Source organism: Balaenoptera acutorostrata, chromosome X (assembly GCF_949987535.1).
Source record: "Balaenoptera acutorostrata chromosome X, mBalAcu1.1, whole genome shotgun sequence".
In the NCBI taxonomy this organism is placed as follows: domain Eukaryota; kingdom Metazoa; phylum Chordata; class Mammalia; order Artiodactyla; family Balaenopteridae; genus Balaenoptera; species Balaenoptera acutorostrata.
The window spans coordinates 60,883,434-60,903,026 of NC_080085.1; the positions used below are offsets into that span (position 1 = coordinate 60,883,434).

At 51.5% G+C, this 19,593-nt stretch overlaps 2 protein-coding genes across 3 annotated transcripts in view; both read left to right on the forward strand.

Moving 5' to 3' along the window:
* The window catches only part of KIF4A (kinesin family member 4A), a 127,749-nt gene extending 126,873 nt beyond the window's left edge, over positions 1 to 876 (forward strand). For both annotated transcript variants that reach the window (XM_057537866.1, XM_007184968.2), the window contains one exon: positions 108 to 876. In XM_057537866.1, coding sequence (XP_057393849.1) covers positions 108 to 311 — 204 coding nt within the window. In that variant the 3' untranslated portion in view covers positions 312 to 876. The remainder of the gene's footprint in view (positions 1 to 107) is intronic.
* Positions 877 to 4,683: 3,807 nt separating this feature from the next.
* GDPD2 (glycerophosphodiester phosphodiesterase domain containing 2) lies at positions 4,684 to 12,097 on the forward strand. Its single transcript, XM_007184969.2, has 15 exons — positions 4,684 to 4,788; positions 5,071 to 5,174; positions 5,480 to 5,573; positions 5,745 to 5,804; positions 6,033 to 6,131; positions 6,314 to 6,407; positions 6,553 to 6,698; positions 6,817 to 6,899; positions 7,007 to 7,157; positions 8,906 to 9,127; positions 9,335 to 9,483; positions 11,054 to 11,201; positions 11,368 to 11,450; positions 11,700 to 11,728; positions 11,810 to 12,097. The coding sequence occupies exons 1-15, from the start codon at positions 4,684 to 4,686 to the stop codon at positions 11,860 to 11,862; spliced, it is 1,620 nt and encodes a 539-aa protein (XP_007185031.2). The 3' UTR covers positions 11,863 to 12,097.
* Positions 12,098 to 19,593: the final 7,496 nt, after the last annotated feature.

The window sequence follows — 19,593 nt, forward strand, 5'->3', positions numbered from 1 at the left end:
GGTCACCTCATACCACTGGGAGTGTGCTAAACATCTGTAGTGGCTAGGCTGCGCTGAGCCTCTGTCCCTACCCCAGATCTAGTCATAGCTGTCTCTGTCCTTCCTAGATCCTGAAAGAGATGTGTGATGTGGAGCAGGTGCTATTAAACAACACGGCTCCAGGTGCCTCCTCCCTTGGCCTCCCAGAGTCAAAACATGTAGCAACAGAATCCCAAGAAAATAAAGCTCCAGGGAAGAAAAAGAAACGAGCTCTGGCCAGCAATACCAGCTTCTTCTCTGGCTGCTCCCCCATTGAAGAAGAGGCCCACTGAAGTTGGACTCATCATATCTGCCCCGGTCTGGCTTGGGAGATGCCTTCAGGTTGCAGCCAGAAGGGGTTTTTTTTCATGATTCCTCTTGATTTCAGGTTTCTTGCTGTTGAAAAAAGGAACAGCACGTTACTGAAAAAGAGGGAACCTTTGTTGGATGTTGGCAACTTCATGCCCAGTCCCCCAGCCCCTGACGACTACTCTCCTCTCCAGAAGGGTGCTAAGCTACCTGCTGAAGAGAGAACCAACTGACCTTCCTGATGACTCATGAGGAACCAGTCCTCAGTACAATCTAGCTCTCTCTTACTCATGAGCAGTTAGGGCTGTCTCCCAGTGGGAACGAGGCCAAGGCTGTCTTATCTTTAGGTTGTCTCAGTTTCATGGCAGAGCCTAGCCTAGGTTGGAGGCCTGGCACAGATCTTCACGCCACCTCCAGAATGGCGCTGGGATCTTTCTTGTCTCTGGATTTCAAGTGTTTTAATAGTACACTCAATTGTCTTTCAAGTTGCTGAGGTAAATGAAATCTTTTTAAATGCTAATGTTAAGTAAATAAATAAATCTTAGTCCATCTGCTGTTTGGAAAGAGTCTTCTGTGCTAGAGGGAGAAATACAATTTCAACCTGTGTTCCTCCGCCCCTGGGAACGCTATTAAGGAAAGTCAGTGCAAGTGCCCAAGCCCCACTGCCTTGTAGCAGCCCTCATCCCCTGAGGGGAGTATGGAGCAGCAAGTCATGTGTCTTCATGTTGCTCTGTTATCTCAGGAGGTTAGAATAATGCTAGCAAGTCCAGTGGCCTGACCTTCACTGTAGAGGCTGCCTGACCTCCAGATTTTGGAGGAAGGAACCATATTTACCAAGCATCTCCATGTGCTTGCCACAATTTTATTTGCTCCTCACAAAAAAGTTCAAGGTGAATAGGTCTCATTTTGCAGATGAGAAAACTGAGATACAAAGATGTTAAGTCACTTCACTAAAGTCACAAAGCTAACGAGTAATCGAGCTAGGACTTGAACCCAGGTCTGACACCAAAAGTTCTTAGCTGACTCTAGATCGGCAGTGGTGGCCATTACTGACAGCCTGCGGCCTGATTTGGAGTCGCCTGGGCATGGGATCATACTGCTGCCCAGCCCCCGGACAGCACTGCACTTACACCCTGCTTCCTCCTTTGAAAGGGAAGAGGATGGGCGCGGCTTACTCCTCACTCTGCATCTGGGTTCTTCATCTCTGCTTAAGGCGAAAAGGGAGCCAGCCCTGGCCCTGCAGCCTTCTCAGGAGTTCACAAGCCCTGAGCGTCATATCCATGCATTCTGAGTCCCAGCCCCCTGCCCCGAACAAAGCTCCCAAAGTACCCCCCAGAATTTGGCACATGAAAGCCAAGACTCCTCCAGAATCCAACAGAGTCCAAGCAAAGGAAACTGAAGGACAACCTGCCTAGAGCGAAGCCTTCGGGACTAGGTGACCCTGCAGCCCTTTCTGGCCTCCTGCCAGCAAGCAGCCCTGCTTCTCTTTGCATTTTAATGCCGAGGGAGCAAGGGAGCCTTTGCCATTGCCAACTAGAGCCTCTGGATACAATGGGAAGGCAGAGAAGGAGGGGGCAGGCTCTTGGCCTAAGAGAGCAGGTCTTCCTTCTCACTGTTCCAAATCCAGTGCGTTTGGGGGGAGGGGTAAATGAGCTTATCCCCAGAGAAGACATTCTTTCCCACCAACACTACACTAGCCCCCAGGCATCGAGCCACTGCCTCAGCCAAAAGGTTGAGAGGGAAAGTCAATCAAGCCAGCCCCCAGTCCCTGGCCCACCCAGAGCCCTGTGCTTTAGCACTAAGTTGACTCTACGGCCTGCTGGCCATCCCTCCCCTGCTGATGGTGTGGTAAAAGTGTCTTTTATATGTATTCATCTTCCAAAAGCCAGTGACCATACCACTATACACTCCTCAAATGATTCTTGGAAAGAGACGGTAGATGCCTTGGGGTCAAAGCAGCGAAAAAGATGCAAATCTCAGCACATCTTGAATGAGCATCTCCTTTCTGGGGTGAGGGGGGAAAGGGAAGGGCTGCTAGTACCACCCAGGCCCCGTAAGGCCCACGGAGACCCCTGGTCCAGAAACTGGGTGAAACAAGAAGTGGCGTGCAACTCTGAGTTCCCTTCTAGATGCACCTTGCAGAAGCAGAAGCAAGATCCCAAGAGGGAAGGGAGGCTGATGAATTAAGGCTATCCTCCCAGGGAGCTTGAGACTGGATGCTAGACTTCCTCGCACACATACACACCCCTTTCCAGGGGGCTGGCTGGGCCCCTTCTCCTCACTGCCAAGTTGCAAAGTTGTGTGGTCACCTCCCCCCAGCTTCCCGCCCGCCCGAGCCCTCAGCCCTCGCCTCCCTGAGCCGGGACAAAGCCCCAGCAGTGACTAAGAGGAGAACAGGAGGAGGGACAGAGGGATGGGGAAAGCTGCACAAAGGAATTCCTCACCCCAAGCCCCCTGACCGGCAGCGAGTAAAGAAGCAGATCTGCTCGCCCTCCCCCTTCCCCCCTCCCATCTTCCCACCCGACCAGGCACGGACACCACAGGCCACAGAGCAGCTGCAGGCCTTGGGAGAGGACCCGCACAGCCTCCTGTAGGTGGCAACAGTGCCACCTGTTTGACTGGTGGGGCTGAGCCTGGAAGAGGGAGGAGGCTGACAACTCGGAGAGGACCTGGGAAACAGTGCAGTGCACAGCAGAGGGCAGAGAGCAGAGCGGACCTGCTGCTGAGAAAAGGTGTGAGGGCTCGGGGAGGCTGGGGGCCACAGGCGGGAGTGGCAGGGCCGAGTCCGGCTCCTGCCGGCAGGGATTGGGCCCAAGGATTGAGCAGCACCCCTGGTCAGCTCCCCTGATTGGAGTTTTCTGGCTGCTCAGATCCTGACCCCATCCTACAGACAGCTCCTGGAGGGAGGTGGGACCCTGGACGGCAGTGTCTGGGGTGCAGAGGCAGTACCCAAGGTACGGCTGGAGCCCGAGGCAGGCTACTACCACTCGGTCCCAGCATGGGAAGAGGCAGGGGACCTCCCTCTGGGTTGGCTTTTTCCTGGGAGGGGTGTCAGGGTGGGGAGAGGTTTCCCTCCCCCCAGCTTCAGCCCCCTAACTTCCATCCCTACCTCAACCCTCCTTTCCCAAGGCAAGCAGAGGGTAAGGAGGGCTGTTTCAGGAGGAGCCACACCCTCCTTTCAGCCACTGTGCACCCCCTAAAGACTCCACAGCTTCAGGGGAGCCCAGATGACAAGGCACGGGGTCGTGTTCCTCAGACCACACCCACTATGGGTGTATCCAGGGGCTCCTTTACATACTCCAAGTCACCTAGAAACCCATTTTACTGACAGCCACTAGTGCGCATGCACATACAAATGCTGACACAAATCCCACACCTTCTCATGTAGAATCAAAATCACACACCCAGCCTAGTCTGGGGATCAGTAAGCCAGCTTGGTCTCAGCTTGACCCCAAAGTACAAGGTCCAGTGATCCCCTGCCCCAAGACAACCACAGCCCCCATACACACCTTTGCCCTGTATTTGTTGTACTTTCACCAAAGTGTCCTCAGAGGGTGGGGCCCCTGAAAAGGAAAAGGCGGGGACTGGGTTCCTGGCTGAGGTTCGGGGATGACTGGGCAGAAAGCGACAGGACTGGGGTGAGAGGGCTTAGATGTTCCAGGTGTGTGCGGGCAGGAAAAAGTTTCCTTCAGAAGGTAGGGAGTGACCCAGGCAACCTGTTCCCCTCAAGACTTCCTCTTATTGGTAGTGCCCCCTTGCCCCTGGGAGGTGGAGACAGACAATCTTTCAGTTCAGGGCTTTGCGATGTGTGCAATCTCTGTATCCATAGCAACTGACCAACTAGCCACTAGCCAGCCCTCCCTCAGCCCCAGGTCAGGCCTGGTGCCTCTCCTTCAGGTTACTCCTGGTTCCTATGGTGGAAGCCTCAACACGGGGCCGCCTGAAGTTTGGCCAGATCTGCCTCAACTTGCTAAACCGTGTTTGCCCCACCCCAGGGAAGTTTCTCCTGAGTCCCCACCCCAGGCAACTTCTCCATCCCCAGATAGGGATGCTGTTGAAAGGGGAGGAGATAGAGAGAGTGGTGTATATCCTGCCAGGAGGCTAGACCTCCAGGGTGTCCCACTGACTTTCCAGGTATGCAGATGAAAGGGAAAGAAAGACCCCGGAAACTGTCCCCTTTGCTCACCTCCTCATCCAATCTGGCACTTGGGACCTGCCCTGTGACCTCCGTTGCTGAGCAGCGGCCCAGGCCTCTGCTCCTCCCCGGGGCTCCTCACATATACTGGGAGGGAGGCTGAGATCTGCCTTCTGCCAGGGTCCCTGATAGCCAAGTGTCCCTTCCCCCAGGCCCTCACCATGGGCGAGTCTCCCGGCTGCTGCTCGGTCTGGGCCCACTGCCTCCACTGCCTGTATAGCTGCCACTGGAAGAAATGCCCCAAAGACAGGACACAAACCAACCAGGTGAAGTACAAATGGGGTGTGTGGGGGGTTGGAAGTCCAAGGCAGAGGCCACTTGGAGGGGATAAGAAGGCCAGGTGTGTTCAGAGACAGCGGAGGGGAGGGGATAGGGAAGGAAGGGGCTTTCTCTCCCCAGGAGGAAAATCCCCTCAAACATGGAAAGAACTACGTGCAAAAGCAGAGCAACCCCATGCCTGGCAGGAAGCCCCCTTGAGCTGCCCTCCATTGGGGACTCTGAGCTGAAGTGGGGATGGGGTGTGAGCTTCTCTCCTTGCCCCTTTGCAGTGCGAATGCATCTGGTTTGGCCTGCTCTTCCTCACCTTTCTCCTCTCCCTGGGCTGGCTGTACGTCGTGCTCATCCTTCTCAATGACCTGCACAACTTCAATGAGTGTGTCACGGACCCTCAGTGTGTCAATGAGTGTGTCACGGACACCTCAGCAGACATGTCAACCTACTCCCCACCCCGGGACTCCAGGGTGCTCGGTCATCCCCAGCCCTGCCTGGCTTGCCCCCTACCCAGCCTCCTTGAAAACCCCTCCGTGAAGTCTCCCCAGTCCTTGGAGCCCCTGACCCCATGAAGGGCTTCCCCTCACTCCCTTCTAGCCCCCATCCTAGAGCCACCCAGCCCAGCTCCCCTCAGGCCACTATCGCTGCCCTTCCCCCACTCGGGCACCTCCCTCTCCCCTCCCACAGATTCCTGTTCCAGCACTGGGGACACTGGATGGACTGGTCCCCGGCATTCCTGCTGGTCATCTCTCTACTGGTCACATACGCATCCCTGCTCTTGGTGGGTCCCGGGACAGCTGGTCTAACCTTAGCCCTTCCTTCCCGCTCAGCTCTACCCTGTCGCTCTCACCCTGGCCACTGAGGGGAGGGGAGGAGGGAGGTGTCAGCCTGGGAAGCCCACTCAGGGAACCCCCTCTTGGCACCTCATGACTCCCACCACCTCTGCCCCCAGCTCCTGGCTCTGCTCCTGCGGCTCTGTGGCCAGCCTCTGTGCCTGCACACCGCCCACAAGGTAGAGTGGGGATGGGAGCAAGCGGGAGACGGGTACACTGGGCCCGGCGCTTAGCCAGTTCTTCTATCCCTGGGCACGAGCTCAGGACCTGAAGCCCAGTAAATACGTGCTGAGTGAAAGAAGGACAGTGGTTGAGTCAGGAGAAGAGAATGGTCCTGTTTTCATAGAGTGAGGGGCAGCCCAGGCAGCCACAAGCCCAGGTTGACATGAAGATCCCTGGCCCCCCAGGTGCTGCTGCTCCTCATTATACTTCTTGTGGCCGCTGGCCTTGTGGGACTGGAGGTCCAATGGCGGCAGGAGTGGCATAGCTTACGTCTGTCACTGCAGGTGAGTGGCTGATATCCAGGGCTTAGCGGGGGACACCTTCGCCTGTGGCCAACCCCAGGACACAGCTTGCTCCCTGGTGCCCCGAGACTCCAGGTAGCTCTCAACTTCAAAAGTCAGGTCCTAGGAGGAGAAGGGGAGGGCTTCCAGGGAGAAGAGCCCTCCTCAACAGCTCTTGTCCACAGGCCACAGCCCCATTCCTTCATATTGGAGCAGTTGCTGGCATCACTCTCCTGGCCTGGCCTGTGGCTGATACCTTCTACCGTATCCACCAAAGAGGTGCCAACTCCACCCTCCCACGCACCGGCACTGGCCATCAATGCTCCTCCCTCCTGCTGCTCCGTTTCCTGCACCTGCACTCTGCTTTCTGTCCCCAGGGCCCACCACTGTCCTTTCTCTATAGCCTGTCCCCCACTCCCCACAGGTCCCAAGATTCTGCTACTGCTCCTATTTTTTGGAGTTGCCCTGGCCATCTACCTGGTGCCCCTATTCATCTCCTCAGCCTGTATCATGGAACCCAAAGACTTACCCCCCAAGCCTGAGCTGATGGGACACCGAGGGGCCCCCATGGTGAGTGCTGGGCAGAATGCTGGCAGGGCAGGGAGGGTCTGCTCCTCTAGGCTGCTGCGACCAGGCCTGTGGGTTCCCAGGCTCCCACCCTTCCCTGCCACCTCCTCACCTTTCCCAGCTGGCCCCTGAGAACACCCTGATGTCCCTGCGGAAGACAGCTGAATGTGGAGCTGTTGTGTTTGAGACCGACGTGATGGTCAGGTGAGGGAAGACGGGGTCCCCTCCCAACCCGAGTGACACAGCAGGGAAGCTGTGGAAATGATGACCAGCCCCAGAGCTTGGCCCTCTGACTCCCCTTGTGCCTTCAGCTCCGACGGGATCCCCTTCCTCATGCATGATGAGCGCCTGACCAGGACCACAGATGTGGCCTCTGTGTTCCCACACCGAGTCAACAGCCACAGTAGCGACTTCTCCTGGACTGAGCTGAAGAGACTCAATGCCGGGGCCTGGTTCCTACAGGTGAGGACAGCCTTCTGGAAGAGGCAGCCACGGGCAGGGGCACTCGGGGGTGGAGTTCACTCATTGATAAGCATCTGCTGAGCCCCATGTTGGGCAACAGGTATACAGTCTCTGCACTCAGGTCATTCCCTCCCAGTAAGGAAAGCATCTAGGCAACAGGCTCTCAGAATATGAAACCTCCAGCAAGAGCAAGGTCTTTACTGGGTAGAGAGGAGAGAGAGGTCGCTGTTGGGCAGGGGGAGTGTGGGAGAGGGTCAGGAGTGGTTTCCCAGGAGAGGATGCCTGAGCAGCATATGAAGCGAGGGTAGTTTTTAAGATGGACAAGGCAGGGAACGGGAATTCTGGTCAGAGGGAAGAGTGTGTGTAAAGCCCAGAAATATGAAGAAGCCTTTCCAGAGAACAAAAAGTGGCTCAGTGGGAATTCCCTGGCAGTCCAGTGATTAGGATTTGGCACTTTCATTGCCTGGGCTCGGGTTCGATTCCTGGTTGAGGAACTAAGATCCTGCAAGCCGCGCAGCAAGGCCAAAAAAAAAAAGACAATGAAAAAGTGGCTCAGTGGAAGTGGGAGACAAAAATGCATGGGAGTCGTGGGAGATGAGACTGGCCGGGGGCCGGGAGAGCAGAGGCTTGGTCTCCGGGGGCTTTGAATGCTAGGCCTAGAAGTGTGGACTTCAATGCGGCAGGTGATGGAAATTATTTAAAAGGATACTTAATTTGTTTAGTTCTTCTTTTCTTGATTACCAAAGTAATACAAGTTCCTTGTAAAAAAAAAAAAAAAGTAAAATGTCAGAGAAATAACCTAAAATTGAAAAATCTCCCGTAATCCAACCCATCAGTTGGATACATATTCTGAGGGATTAAGACATATCTGAGCGCTTAAGAGTAAAGGACGTCTGAGTTTGCATCTTGGCTTCACCACTTCCTAGCTGTGTGAGCCTAGGCAACATTCCTTAGGGTCTCTGTGCTTCATTTTCCTCATCTATAAAATGGGAATAATAACAGTACCTACCTTGTAGGATTATCGGGAGGACTAAATAAATTAATACACATAAGTGCTTCTAATACTGTCTGGCACATAGTAAACATTTAATAAGTGTTGATAGCTCACTTTCTCCATGCCAGTGACTAGGAGGTAAGGTCATCTGTTGGTTTCAAGGGGAGGAGAGGAGAGTGGCAGAGGTTTGGAACAGCCACCAGGAGGAATGGGAGAGCGAGCAAATCAAGAACAAGTAAAAGGATGGCTAAGTGGCACTGAGAGCAGAAAACAGGACTACAGTGCCAACAGCCCACGTGGTATGCTCTGCCCCCCAATTCTAGGGGTGGAGGAGGCGGACAATTGCAGAATTCAATCAGAGTTTGGGATTTGTGGGGCAGGAAAGGAGTTGACGGGGCTGTGGAAAAGTAGTTCAAGCTGCGGATGGACCATGGGTAGGGGATGTAGGTGTGGCCAGAAAGGGGCTGATGGATTGGGAGGAAACCAAGGGGTCAAGATCCCAGAGGTCTTCATGAGACCCAAGGGAAAGTGTAGTGAGAGCGAGGAAGTTAGGAAACCGGGAGGGTAGGAGGTTGGGGCCAGAGTAAGGTATTAGAGGGTTTAGAAAAGGCCACAGTTTGGAGAAAGGAAAAACCCTGGCTCAGCAGTGGGCCGAAGCTGTACACCAAATGGGGGTAATGAGTGAAGATAATGAGGATGGGATGATGGCCTGGAGGCTTCTTCTGGTCTTGAAACAATTTTCTTCTTCTTATAGAGGCGACCCTTCTGGGGGGCTAAGCAGCTGTCAGGCCCTGATCGGAAAGACGCTGAGAATCAGACAGTGCCAGCCTTGGAAGAACTACTGAAAGAAGCTGAAGCCCGCAACCTTTCTGTCATGTTTGACCTGCGCCGCCCCCCACGAAACCACACATACCATGACACTTTTGTGAACCAGACATTGGAGACTGTGCTGAGTTCAGGGGTGCCCCAAGCCATGGTGATGTTGCCAGGACACCAAGTGCTCCCTAGTGCCCCTCTCCCCTGCCTTCCCTAGGCCATGATGATAATGCTGAGGCTTCCCCCCACCCCAGGGCCCCACCCCAGCTCATACAGCCCATCCGCAGTCAGACCTCTCTGCCCCTGTCCCCACCCCTGGAATCCCTAGGCCTTCCCCAGCTTCATGCCCATCCACCCTGAACCACAGGTCCTCTGGCTACCGGATGAAGATCGGGCTCATGTCCAACAACGGGCCCCCCAAATGCGCCAGATATATGGACATCTGGGAGGCCACAGCACTGAGAGGCCCCAGTTTCTCAACCTCCCCTATCAAGACCTGCCGCTGTTGGATATCAAGTGAGTGCCAGAGGAAAGGAGCTGAGGGGATCACATGAGGCTTCATGGCGGGGAAGAGCCGAGGCTGGGAAGGCAAAGGCCATTCATTCACTCATTCATACAACACATATTTATTGAACACCTGCTATGTGTCAGGCACTGTTTATTGCAGGCTTTGGGAGTGAAAGAGACAGACAATAAACCACGGCACAAAACATATGCATATTGGATAGTGATAAGTGATCTGAAGACAAAAAAATTGGGAAGATGTAGTAGAGATTGGGAGAGAGGGGCTAGGGAGGGTCACAGTAGGAAGAGTGGTTAAAGAGGTAGTGTCTGGGCTGAGACCTGACGGGTCACAAAGAGATGACAATGGGAAGAGCTGCAGAAGAGCAGGAACAGCAGCCTTGTGAGCGAGGGGAAGGCAAGGCTGGAGAGGTAGGCAGGGGCCAAATTGGGTAGGACCTTGTAGGCCACCAGAAGGAGTTTAGCTTTCATTCTACACCAAAGAGGTTGGTGCAAGAGAGGATGGATTCAGGGGAGAGAGGCGAGAGTCCCAGATGTGAGCTGGGCCCCAGAAGCTGACCCAGCCAGGAAACATGATAGACTTAAAAACATGCAGTTGCCAAGGTCTCTTATAATATCCTTGTGGTCAGATAGAAAAAAAAATGTGGACTGAATGATAGCCCGGTTATCATATTAAGTATTTCAAGGACCTTTCCCCAAGTTGTCACCATGGGAGGAGACACGATATCAGGTTTGGCCCTCCCCTTAGTCTTGTCCTGGTCAACATCGACTGCTGATCATGTTTCCAAAAGGCATGAATTGGTAATGAAAACACTGATGGGAAAATGGAGGCCCTGAAAGGTCTAAGCACTCCAAGATGACGGGCCAAATGTACCAGGATGAAATGCAACAGAGATACATGTAAAGACCTATATTTGGGGTCCAAAAGAAGCTCAACTGCACAAAAACAAGAGAGGGAGACACTGGCATTAGCAGGAACATGTGTGAAAAAGACCAGGGCTTTGATTGAACACTGTGAATAATGAATGACACTGCCAAAAACTAGCCTGACCCTGGGCTGCCTTCACATGGGCATAGTGCCCAGAAGGCAGGAGGAGTTTTGCTCTCCTCGAAGCTGGTCCCAGCCCACCTGGGATATCACCTTCAGATGCAGGCTCCAAACTTCAAAAGGAACATAGGTAAATTGGAGTAAGATCAGATTAGAGAGGTTTGTATGGGGAAGGCAATGATAAGCGAGGTCCCCAGCCCCAGTTGAAGCGACTGGGGCTGTTGGGCCTGGAGAAGAGAAGACTCAGGGAAATGTGGTCACTGCCCCTCAGACCTCTGAAGGGATGTCATGAGACAAAGAGGAGAGACACATTTGTGTAGCCCCAGACAGCAAAGCTAGGACCCATAGGTGGAATCCACCAGGAGACAGAGTTGGTCAGGGGCTGCTACGCAAAGGCAGAACTGATGGCTCTGGGGCAGTGACACTGGAGATTCAAGCACAGAGAGGGGCTGTCTCCCTCCCATGCCTGGAGCGCCAAGATTCTGGATGTTCCCTATTTCTTCCCCGCCTCCACAGAGCACTGCACCAAGATAATGTCTCGGTGAACCTATTTGTAGTGAACAAGCCCTGGCTCTTCTCCCTACTCTGGTGTGCAGGGGTGGATTCGGTCACCACCAATGACTGCCAGCTGCTGCAGCAGATGCGTTACCCTGTCTGGCTTATTGTAAGGGCTCTGGGACTGCCACCCCTCCTCCTCTTTTCCCATCCCTGCTTCTCCTTAACCCTATCCCTCTCTTCCTTACTTATTGCCCCTCCTCCCCCCATATACTACCTGTGTCTGTATATGGGTCACTGTGTCCACTGACAGGGGCTTTTTTCTATTCCCATAGCCCCCTCAAACCTACCTAATGATGTGGATCATTACCAATTGTGTCTCAATCCTGCTGCTTTTGTGGACCTTTCTCCTCCAACGGTGAGTGTTTTGTGCCCCAGCTTTCTGGGTCTTTATTCTCCCTAGGGTCCTGGTGATAGGGCTGATTCAGACTCATAAATGCTGCCTGGGGCTTGGGGTTTGGTCTGTTTGGTTCCTTGGAGATTCTTAGACCCTTCCTTATATATCCCATTGGCTTGAACCTGGGAAAGGCAGTCTGGGGGAACTCGGGGTCAAAAGGTCGTTCTTGAAGCTGGCTGAACTCATAATGAGAAGCTTTTCTCCCTATAGGAGATGTGCTAAGGAGAGAGAGAGAACCGGTAAGAAGTTTCTCCCCTCACCTCATTTTTCTCCTCCTCTAGCCTTCCCCTTGCTCACTCCCTATATGCTCCTCTCCCCAGGCTTAGAAACAGCAGTGCTGCTGACCAGGATCAACGCTTTCATAATGGAGTGAATGCTCTGTCCTTGACCCCCACCAGCCAAAGTCTGAGGCCTGTCTGCATTGGCCAACAGCAAGGAAGAGAGAATGGCTGAGGTGGAATGTAGGTGGGGTTGGTGTGGGGTGAACTTTGCCAACAGGAGGTTTTGAACTATGAGGGCCTTCTGCCCAGATGGTGGCATGCCCCAAGCTTCCATGGAATCTGTCCCCCTTGAGATTTCGACCTGAAGTGGTTAGGAAGACACTGAGTCACGAGAAGTTTCTCCCCAAATGAAACTAGAACAGAGGAAAAGACAAGGAGATTGCCAAGAGAATGTTTCTGATCTGTGTGCACGTGTTCTTGTGTAGAAGGCACAGGGTGTCAGGGGCGGGACAGCTTGGAACAGTGACTGAAGGAGATGACAAAACGGCCTTTCCTGGAGAACTATAAGATGATGGAGATATCGACCTGGCTTCATTCACTGTCTCCCCTGACATATGCAATTTATCTTATTTCCTGCCTAGAGGCTGGGGGCCAAAGAGCCCATCTAGCCATGTGCCTACAGGTGGCTTTTTGCTGTACACAGTCTTTTCTTCAAGACACATTCGTTCCTGAATCTTGTCCGTTAATAGGTTATTCAATGAATTGAATGCCCATTTGGCACAGTCTAATCTTCTCAGCGCTGGGGCTGGGTGGAGGATGCACCTTCCATCTAGGGTTGTATGTGACATGACATTGAGGGGTCATCATGGGGAGAATCGTGGGTTGGAGGTGGCAAGAGGTCCACCTGCGGCAATGAAGGGCTGCAAGTGGGAAGCAGGAGAGCAGCCGCCACAGGGAGCGTTCCGGGTGGCCCAGGCGCGCTGTGCAGACTTGCGCTGTAGCTCCACCTTGTGGTCACCTGCCCCAAGAGGAGGGCCGCGCCGTCGTCACCCGTGACGTATTTGCTGAATGCTACCTGTTTCTTGTGCCCATTGGGGACCTGTGTCCTTGACTCCGTACCCCGAGGGCATGGTCCGATTTCCACAAGTTTTCGCTTCTCTGGGCTGCGCGCAGGGTCAGGTTGCCGGGCCCACCTTCCCCTCGAGGAGCAAGTTCCCCGGTATGTTTGCTGCTCGTGAGTCCCTGGGATAAACAGTTAAGATGACCAGCGCCGAGCTGGCCTAGGATAAGGAGTCTGGTAGAAGTGGGGGAGGGGCTAAGGCAAACACAAGGACAGGAGGGTGCTCTGGCTGACTCCTCAGTCCCCACCGCACCCACATTCACCCCGGTTCATGTCTCCACACGAAGGGAAATCGAACTAAGGGTCTGACGAGGTCAGGAGGTTCGGTTCTCAATTCCTCCTCTCTCGCCAGCCTGGGACCGGGGGCGGCACTGGCACCTAGGGACTAGACCCTCCTCGGTTGCAGGGCAGGCCCGGGAACTACAATTCCCAGGATGCCCCACGGCCACTTCCGCTCTCGGGATGGACCGAAGCGAATTTGAATTTGTGTTCCCTCCCCTTCCCTTCTCGCCACCCCGCCCTCGCCATGCACACACATGCACATACACACACAGGCCGCCGTCCACGCCAACATACCTGGCCTGCAGCAGGCGCGGTGGGCGGGGGCATCGGCGTGCGACGGGCTGGGAGGTGGGAGGAGCGCCGGGAGCCCACGCCGCGGCTGCTGCCTGGTCCCAGTCTTCTCGGGGGTCCACGCCGCCTTGGACCGCCTCTTCCACACACTACCTTTTCAAGCTGCATTTCCGTAGTTTTCCCTGTTCCCGATCCCGCCCCTCAGACCGACTGCTGGCCTCAGCTCTGGGGCGCCCAGGTACTGCCGGGCTCTCACCTCTCAGCATGGACCTCCCCCCCCCACCCCCATCCCTACTTTTCTGTCCCCTCCCAGTCGCCTAGCCTCGCAGCCCCGCAGCCTCTTCCTCCCCTCCCATTCCGACCTGACCCTGACCACATCCAGGGTCTCCAACCCCCGCAGCCTCCACCTCTCAGCTCCCAGGCTCTCAGCTGCAGTCCTCTAGCCTCAGAGTCTAGACTCTCCGCCGGAATGCCCCAAGCCCTTGCCCCTAGCCCCTAGCCTTGAGCACTCAGCCCTGAGCCTGCCACCGCCCATCCTTCCTCTCTTCCCAGGAGGACTGGACAGCTATGGCGCACTTAACCTCTATAAGGTCCTGGACTGGAGGCTGAGATTGACAAAAACTTGAGGGCGGAGGGCCAAGGGGCGCTGCTCATTGGGGTTTGGGTGCAGTTGCTGTCGTTATTTTTAGCTGCTGACTCACAGCTTCTGGCATCCGGGTTTGGGGCTAGCAGGCTGGGCTAGGGGGCTATTAATAGAGCTAAGGCACAGCCCCGACCCAGTTCAGTTTAGAAGCACAGGGAGCAAGGAGCCTCCCCCTGCCATCGTGCGGCTGTGGAGATGTTGTGGACTGGGGCAGTGGCTGGACCAGGACCTCTCTGGCTGCCAGTACCTCAGCCTGGTATCTCTACCTTGGAACTCTTGAGGGAAAGCCCACGACGAGACTCCGGGCACAGCTCTCCCCTAAGCTTGCCATGGCTCGGGGCTCTGCCACAATGATGCTCCTGCTGTACTGAGAGTGAAGAGATGAGTCCCAAGTGGAGGGATTATTGTGCCCACGGCTTTGGCCTGCTTGGACCTACTCCTGGGCCAGAATGCTAGGTTACTAGGAGGAAAAGCTGTGGATTTCTGGTCCCCAAAGGCCGTCATAAGGACGGAATACTTCAGCATGGTCCTAACAGAGAGGGCACAGAGCTGACAGGATTTGCTAGCCCCAAACCAGACACAGCACTAGGAAGCTGCCGAATTCTGTGTTACTACCCTGCCATTCTTCTTTTTGTTTCTTTCCCTCTTGTTGGGCTCTGTCCCTACTCACAGGGGTCAACAGACCTCAGGATCTCTCCCTACTCCATAGAGAAATCTAATTCAGGAAAGCCACTGAGAAACTTGTCTCCACCAAGGTATGAATGATCCTTTATATACTGTCGTTCCTATGGGGCCTTTTTATTTTAATGGGGGAAAGTAGGAGTTCCCTAATCCATACCTTGGGAATGGTGGGGAAATCTAGATACCTTAGTAGACTAATCACCAAAATTATTCCTACCCACGCCCAATGTGCTAGAATTCCCATCCACCAAGGATGCACACCCACAGCAATGCCCCTTACTCGCAAACCAGAAACTTCCTGCTTTCAGCAATCCCAATCTCTGGCACCCAGGTGAAACCCGAGGGCTTTGGGACAAGGGTGATTATTTCTCTACACAAAAAGATTGGGGTCACCCAATGAAGCTGTACTTTCAAGAATGAGCCCAGGTTATCAGACAGCAGCGGGCCGCACTGCCCTAACCCCATCGGTTTGCTGAGGGAGGGCACTGGAGAAACGGTGGATAGGAGTGAGAAACAGTCCTTCTTCTCCCAAATCCCTTCTCAGGCTCCTCTGTGGCTTCAGTCTCCGTGTGGGCCTCCCGGTTGCCGAGCAACCACAACCTCCTGCAGGGGCGTGGGCTGTTTTCGACCTGTAGGGGGCGCCTGTCTCCCTGGGGCCTCAGGCTGGAACTCTAGCAGTTGGGAGGGGATTCCAAGTGTCAAAGCATCTCAAGGTTGCTGACTTGCCAACCAAGTCCAGTCTGAGCATCAGAGAGCCTGTAGAGTGGGGAGAAGCTCACTATGAATGTAAAGGGATGTAACTCATATTCATTAAAAATGAAAATGTGTGTGTGTGTGTGTGTGTGAGAGAGAGAGAGAGAGAGAGAGAGAGAGAGAGAGATAGAGGAGAGAGGAGAGAGAGAGGAGAGAGGAGAGAGGAGAGAGGAGAGAGAGAGCAGTCAATGGGGACGGGGTGTGGGGAAGGCAGTTTGACCCTCTCCATTCACTCCAGGCTTAGCAATATTTATTCCTCAATCAGAGCAGTTCAGAGGCCCAGGCTATAGGGTGTTTTTTGTTTTTTGTTTTTCCTGAGCTACTTTTACGATGTAGGAAAAGAGTCTAGCACTCTATAGTATTGGCAAACTGCTGAGCATATAGAAGACTTTAAGGTCCTGAGTTACCAGCCTAGCCTAGACTTGGTAAGGAAGGAAGATATTCATTTATTTGTTCATTCAACAATAATTAACCTTAACCCACTGTGTACAAGGTAATGTGCTAAATGTTTTACATTTAATCCTCACAAAAACCCTATGATGATTTCCATTTCACAGATAAAGAAACTGAAGCTCAAGAAGTAAAGTAACGGCCAAGGTCACACAACTAGTGACTGGGTTGGGTGTGACTGAGCAACCGCTGTGTGCCAGGGTCTAAGAATACAGGAAACAAGACACTCCTCTCTTTTCTCTACCTAATGAACACCTAGTCACCCTTCAGGAGCAAACTAAAAATGTCATCTCTTATGAAACTTTTTGTAAGCCCCTCACCACCCACAAGTAGAGTTGATAACTTGCTTTTTTGTATACCCCTCTGAAATAGCACTTTTCACAGTTACTGTAATGAAATGCTTCTATATGTCCATTTCTCTAACTTTGAGCACCTTGGCGACAGGGTCTGTTTACTATTCATTGCCACTTGGATGTCTGATAGACATCTCAAACTCAACGTGTCCAAATCTGGACACCTGATCTTTTTCGCCCAAATGACCCCTCCCCTAAAGTGGTCCTCATCTCAGTTGATGGCAGTTTCACCTTTCCAGTTGCTCTGGCCAAAAAACCTTGGAACCACACCTCATATTCAATCTGTCAGTAAATCCTGTTGACTCTCTCTTTGAAATACATCCAGAAACCAATCACTTCTTATCACCTCCCGTGCTACCACCCTGGTCCAAACCACCATCACGTCTCACTGGCATCACCTCAGTAGCCTCCTGACTGGTCTCGCTGCTTCACCCTTGTCCCCTGTGGCCTATTCTCCACACGGAAGCCAGAGTGATCCTGCTAAACGCAAGTCAGATCATGTCAGTTCTCAGCACAAAAACTCTCCAATGGCTCCCCATCTCTCTCAGAGTAAAGCCAAAATCCTTCAATGGCCTACAGGCCCTATACAATCTGGTCTCCTACTAAATCTCTGATCGTATCTCCTAGTACGTTCTCCCTCCCACTCTGCTCCAGCTACTTGGTCCTCCTTGCTGTTTCTTGAACAAGCCAGATGCACTTCTTACCCAGGACCTTTGCACTGGCTCTTCCCTTGCTAGGTATACTCTTCTGCATGGCTCCCTTCCTCACCTCCCTCAAGTCTTTGTTCAAATGTCACTTTCTCAGTGAGGCCTACCTTGACCAGCCTATTTAAGATTGCCTCTATTCTTATTTCCAGTTTACAGTAAATACAGGGTATAGAGGAACAAGATAAATGACACCACGAGGGGAAAAAAAAAACAACAGACAAATCCAGAAGTAGGATATTCTACAAAACAACTGAGTTGTACTTTTCAAAAAGCCAATGTCATTAATTTAAAAAAAAAATAAAGATGGGAGACTTCTAGTTCTGGACCCAAGTGGAGTAGACATGCTTCTCCCTATTTCTCCCACTAAGGACAGCTAAAACTCTGTATGTGATATATAAAAGAAACATAGGAAGATGCTAAAAGAAGGAGAAAAGGACAGACTTGACTAGGTGACTTGACTGAAAACAAAAACATGAACAGAGCCTCAGAGACATGTGGGACTATAACAAAAGACCTAACATTCATGTCATTGGAGTCCCAGAAGGAGAAGAGAAAGGGTGGGGGCGAAAAAGTCCTCAAGAAATGATGGCTGAAAATCTCCCAAATCTGGCAAAAGACATAAACCTACAGATTCAAGAAGCTGAACAAACCCCCAACACAGGATAAAGTCAAATCCATGCCAAGACACATTATAATCAAACTTTTAAAAACGAGACAAAGAGAAAATCTTGAAAGCAGTAAGAGAGAAACACCACTTTACCAACAGGGGAAAAACAATTTAAGTATCAGCGATTTCTCACCAGAAACCATGGTGGCCAGAAGGAAGTGGCAACAACATATTTCAGGTGTTAAAAGAACTGCCAAGCCTGGATTCTATATCTAGTGAAAATATCCTTCAGAAATGAGGGAGAAATCAAGATATCCTCAGAAAAAGGAAAGCTACGAGACCATGGCACCAGCAGACCCACCCTAAAAGAGTGGTTAAAGGCAGTTCTCAAAACAGAAAGGAAACGATAAAAGAAGAAATCTTGGAACATCGGGAAGGAAGAAAGAATAGAATGAGTAAAAACGTAAGTACGTACAACAGACTTTCCTTCTTCTCTTGAGTTGTCTAAATAATGTTTGATGGTTGAAGCAATAAGTAAAACATCATCTGATGTGAAGCTCAGTATATGTAGAGGAAATATTTAAGACAACCATACTATAAATGAGACATGGTAAAGAGACCTAAAGGGACGTAAGTTTTTTACACTTTCCTCAACCTTTTAAAATGACGACACCAGTAGGTCTTTGTGGTGACGAAATAGTTTTGTATCTTGATTGCAGTGGTTGTTACAGAAATCTCCGCATGTGGTAAAATGGTATAGAACTATACACACACTGTACCAATGTCAATTTCCTGGTTTTGATATTGTACTATAATTATGTAAGATGCAATCACTGAGGAAAACTGGGTGAAGGGTACACGGGCCCTCTCTGTGCTGTCTCTGCAATTCCTTGTAAATCTATAATTATCTCAAAATAAAAAGTTTTTCTTTTAAGATTGGGGCTGTTCTAGTGGCTAAAGACACGAATGCAATGTGACAGCCTTGATTAGGTTCTGATGTTAAAAATGTTAAAAGGCAAGTTTGGAGAAATTTGAATATAGACTGGACATTAGATGATATTAGATGATATGAAATTATTGTTAATTTTCTTAGATGTCATAATCATATTGTGGTTATGTGGGAGAATGTCTTTATTCCCACAAGATGAATGCTGAAATATTTAGGGGAGGAGTGTAATGAAATCTGTAACGTACATTTGAACGGTTCAGAAGAAATTGTAGATAGATCGATAAAGCAAATATAACAAGACATTGCCGGTTGTTGGCTCTGTGAGGAAGATATATAGGTGTCCCTTGTACTATTCTTTCAACATTTCTGTATGTTTGCAAGTTTTCATTTTTAAAAAAGTTGGAGAGGATATGTGGAGGATATACATGTGATAAAGCAAGTATAGTAAAATGTTAATGAGAATCTAGGTGGCAATTGGCTGTTTGTTCCCTGTAAAATTCTTTCAATTGTTCTGTATGTTTGAAAATTTTCATGTTAAAATGCAGGGGTAAAAAGCTTGAAGAAAAATGATCACAACCTCATGTCCTTCCCTAGTACTCCCAATCCCGCTTTCTCTGCTCTTTTTCTTTTATCCCATAGCACTTATCACCATATATCGTAGTATATACTTCATTTATTTATTGTGCTATTTTTTGTCTGTGCCCTTTCACTAGAATGTGAGCACCCCAAGGGCGGGGATTTATTGTGTTTTGTTCTGTTTGCTGCTGTATCCTCAAATCCTAGAACAGTGTCTGGCACATAGCAGGTGCTCAGTGAATACTTGTTGACTTAAGAATGAATTTCTGTAGCCCTAGGGCCTAGGTCAAGGTCTTGCACAGAGTAGGTGTGCAATGAATGTTCGTTGAACTGAGATCTGAGATCTGCAGGAGAACTTAGAATAGACCTGTTGGACTTGAGTGGTTCAGAGCGTGGACTCTGGAGTCAAATGGCCAGGATTTGCATCCTGATTCTGTCACTTCCACCTGTGTAACCTAGCTGTATTAACAT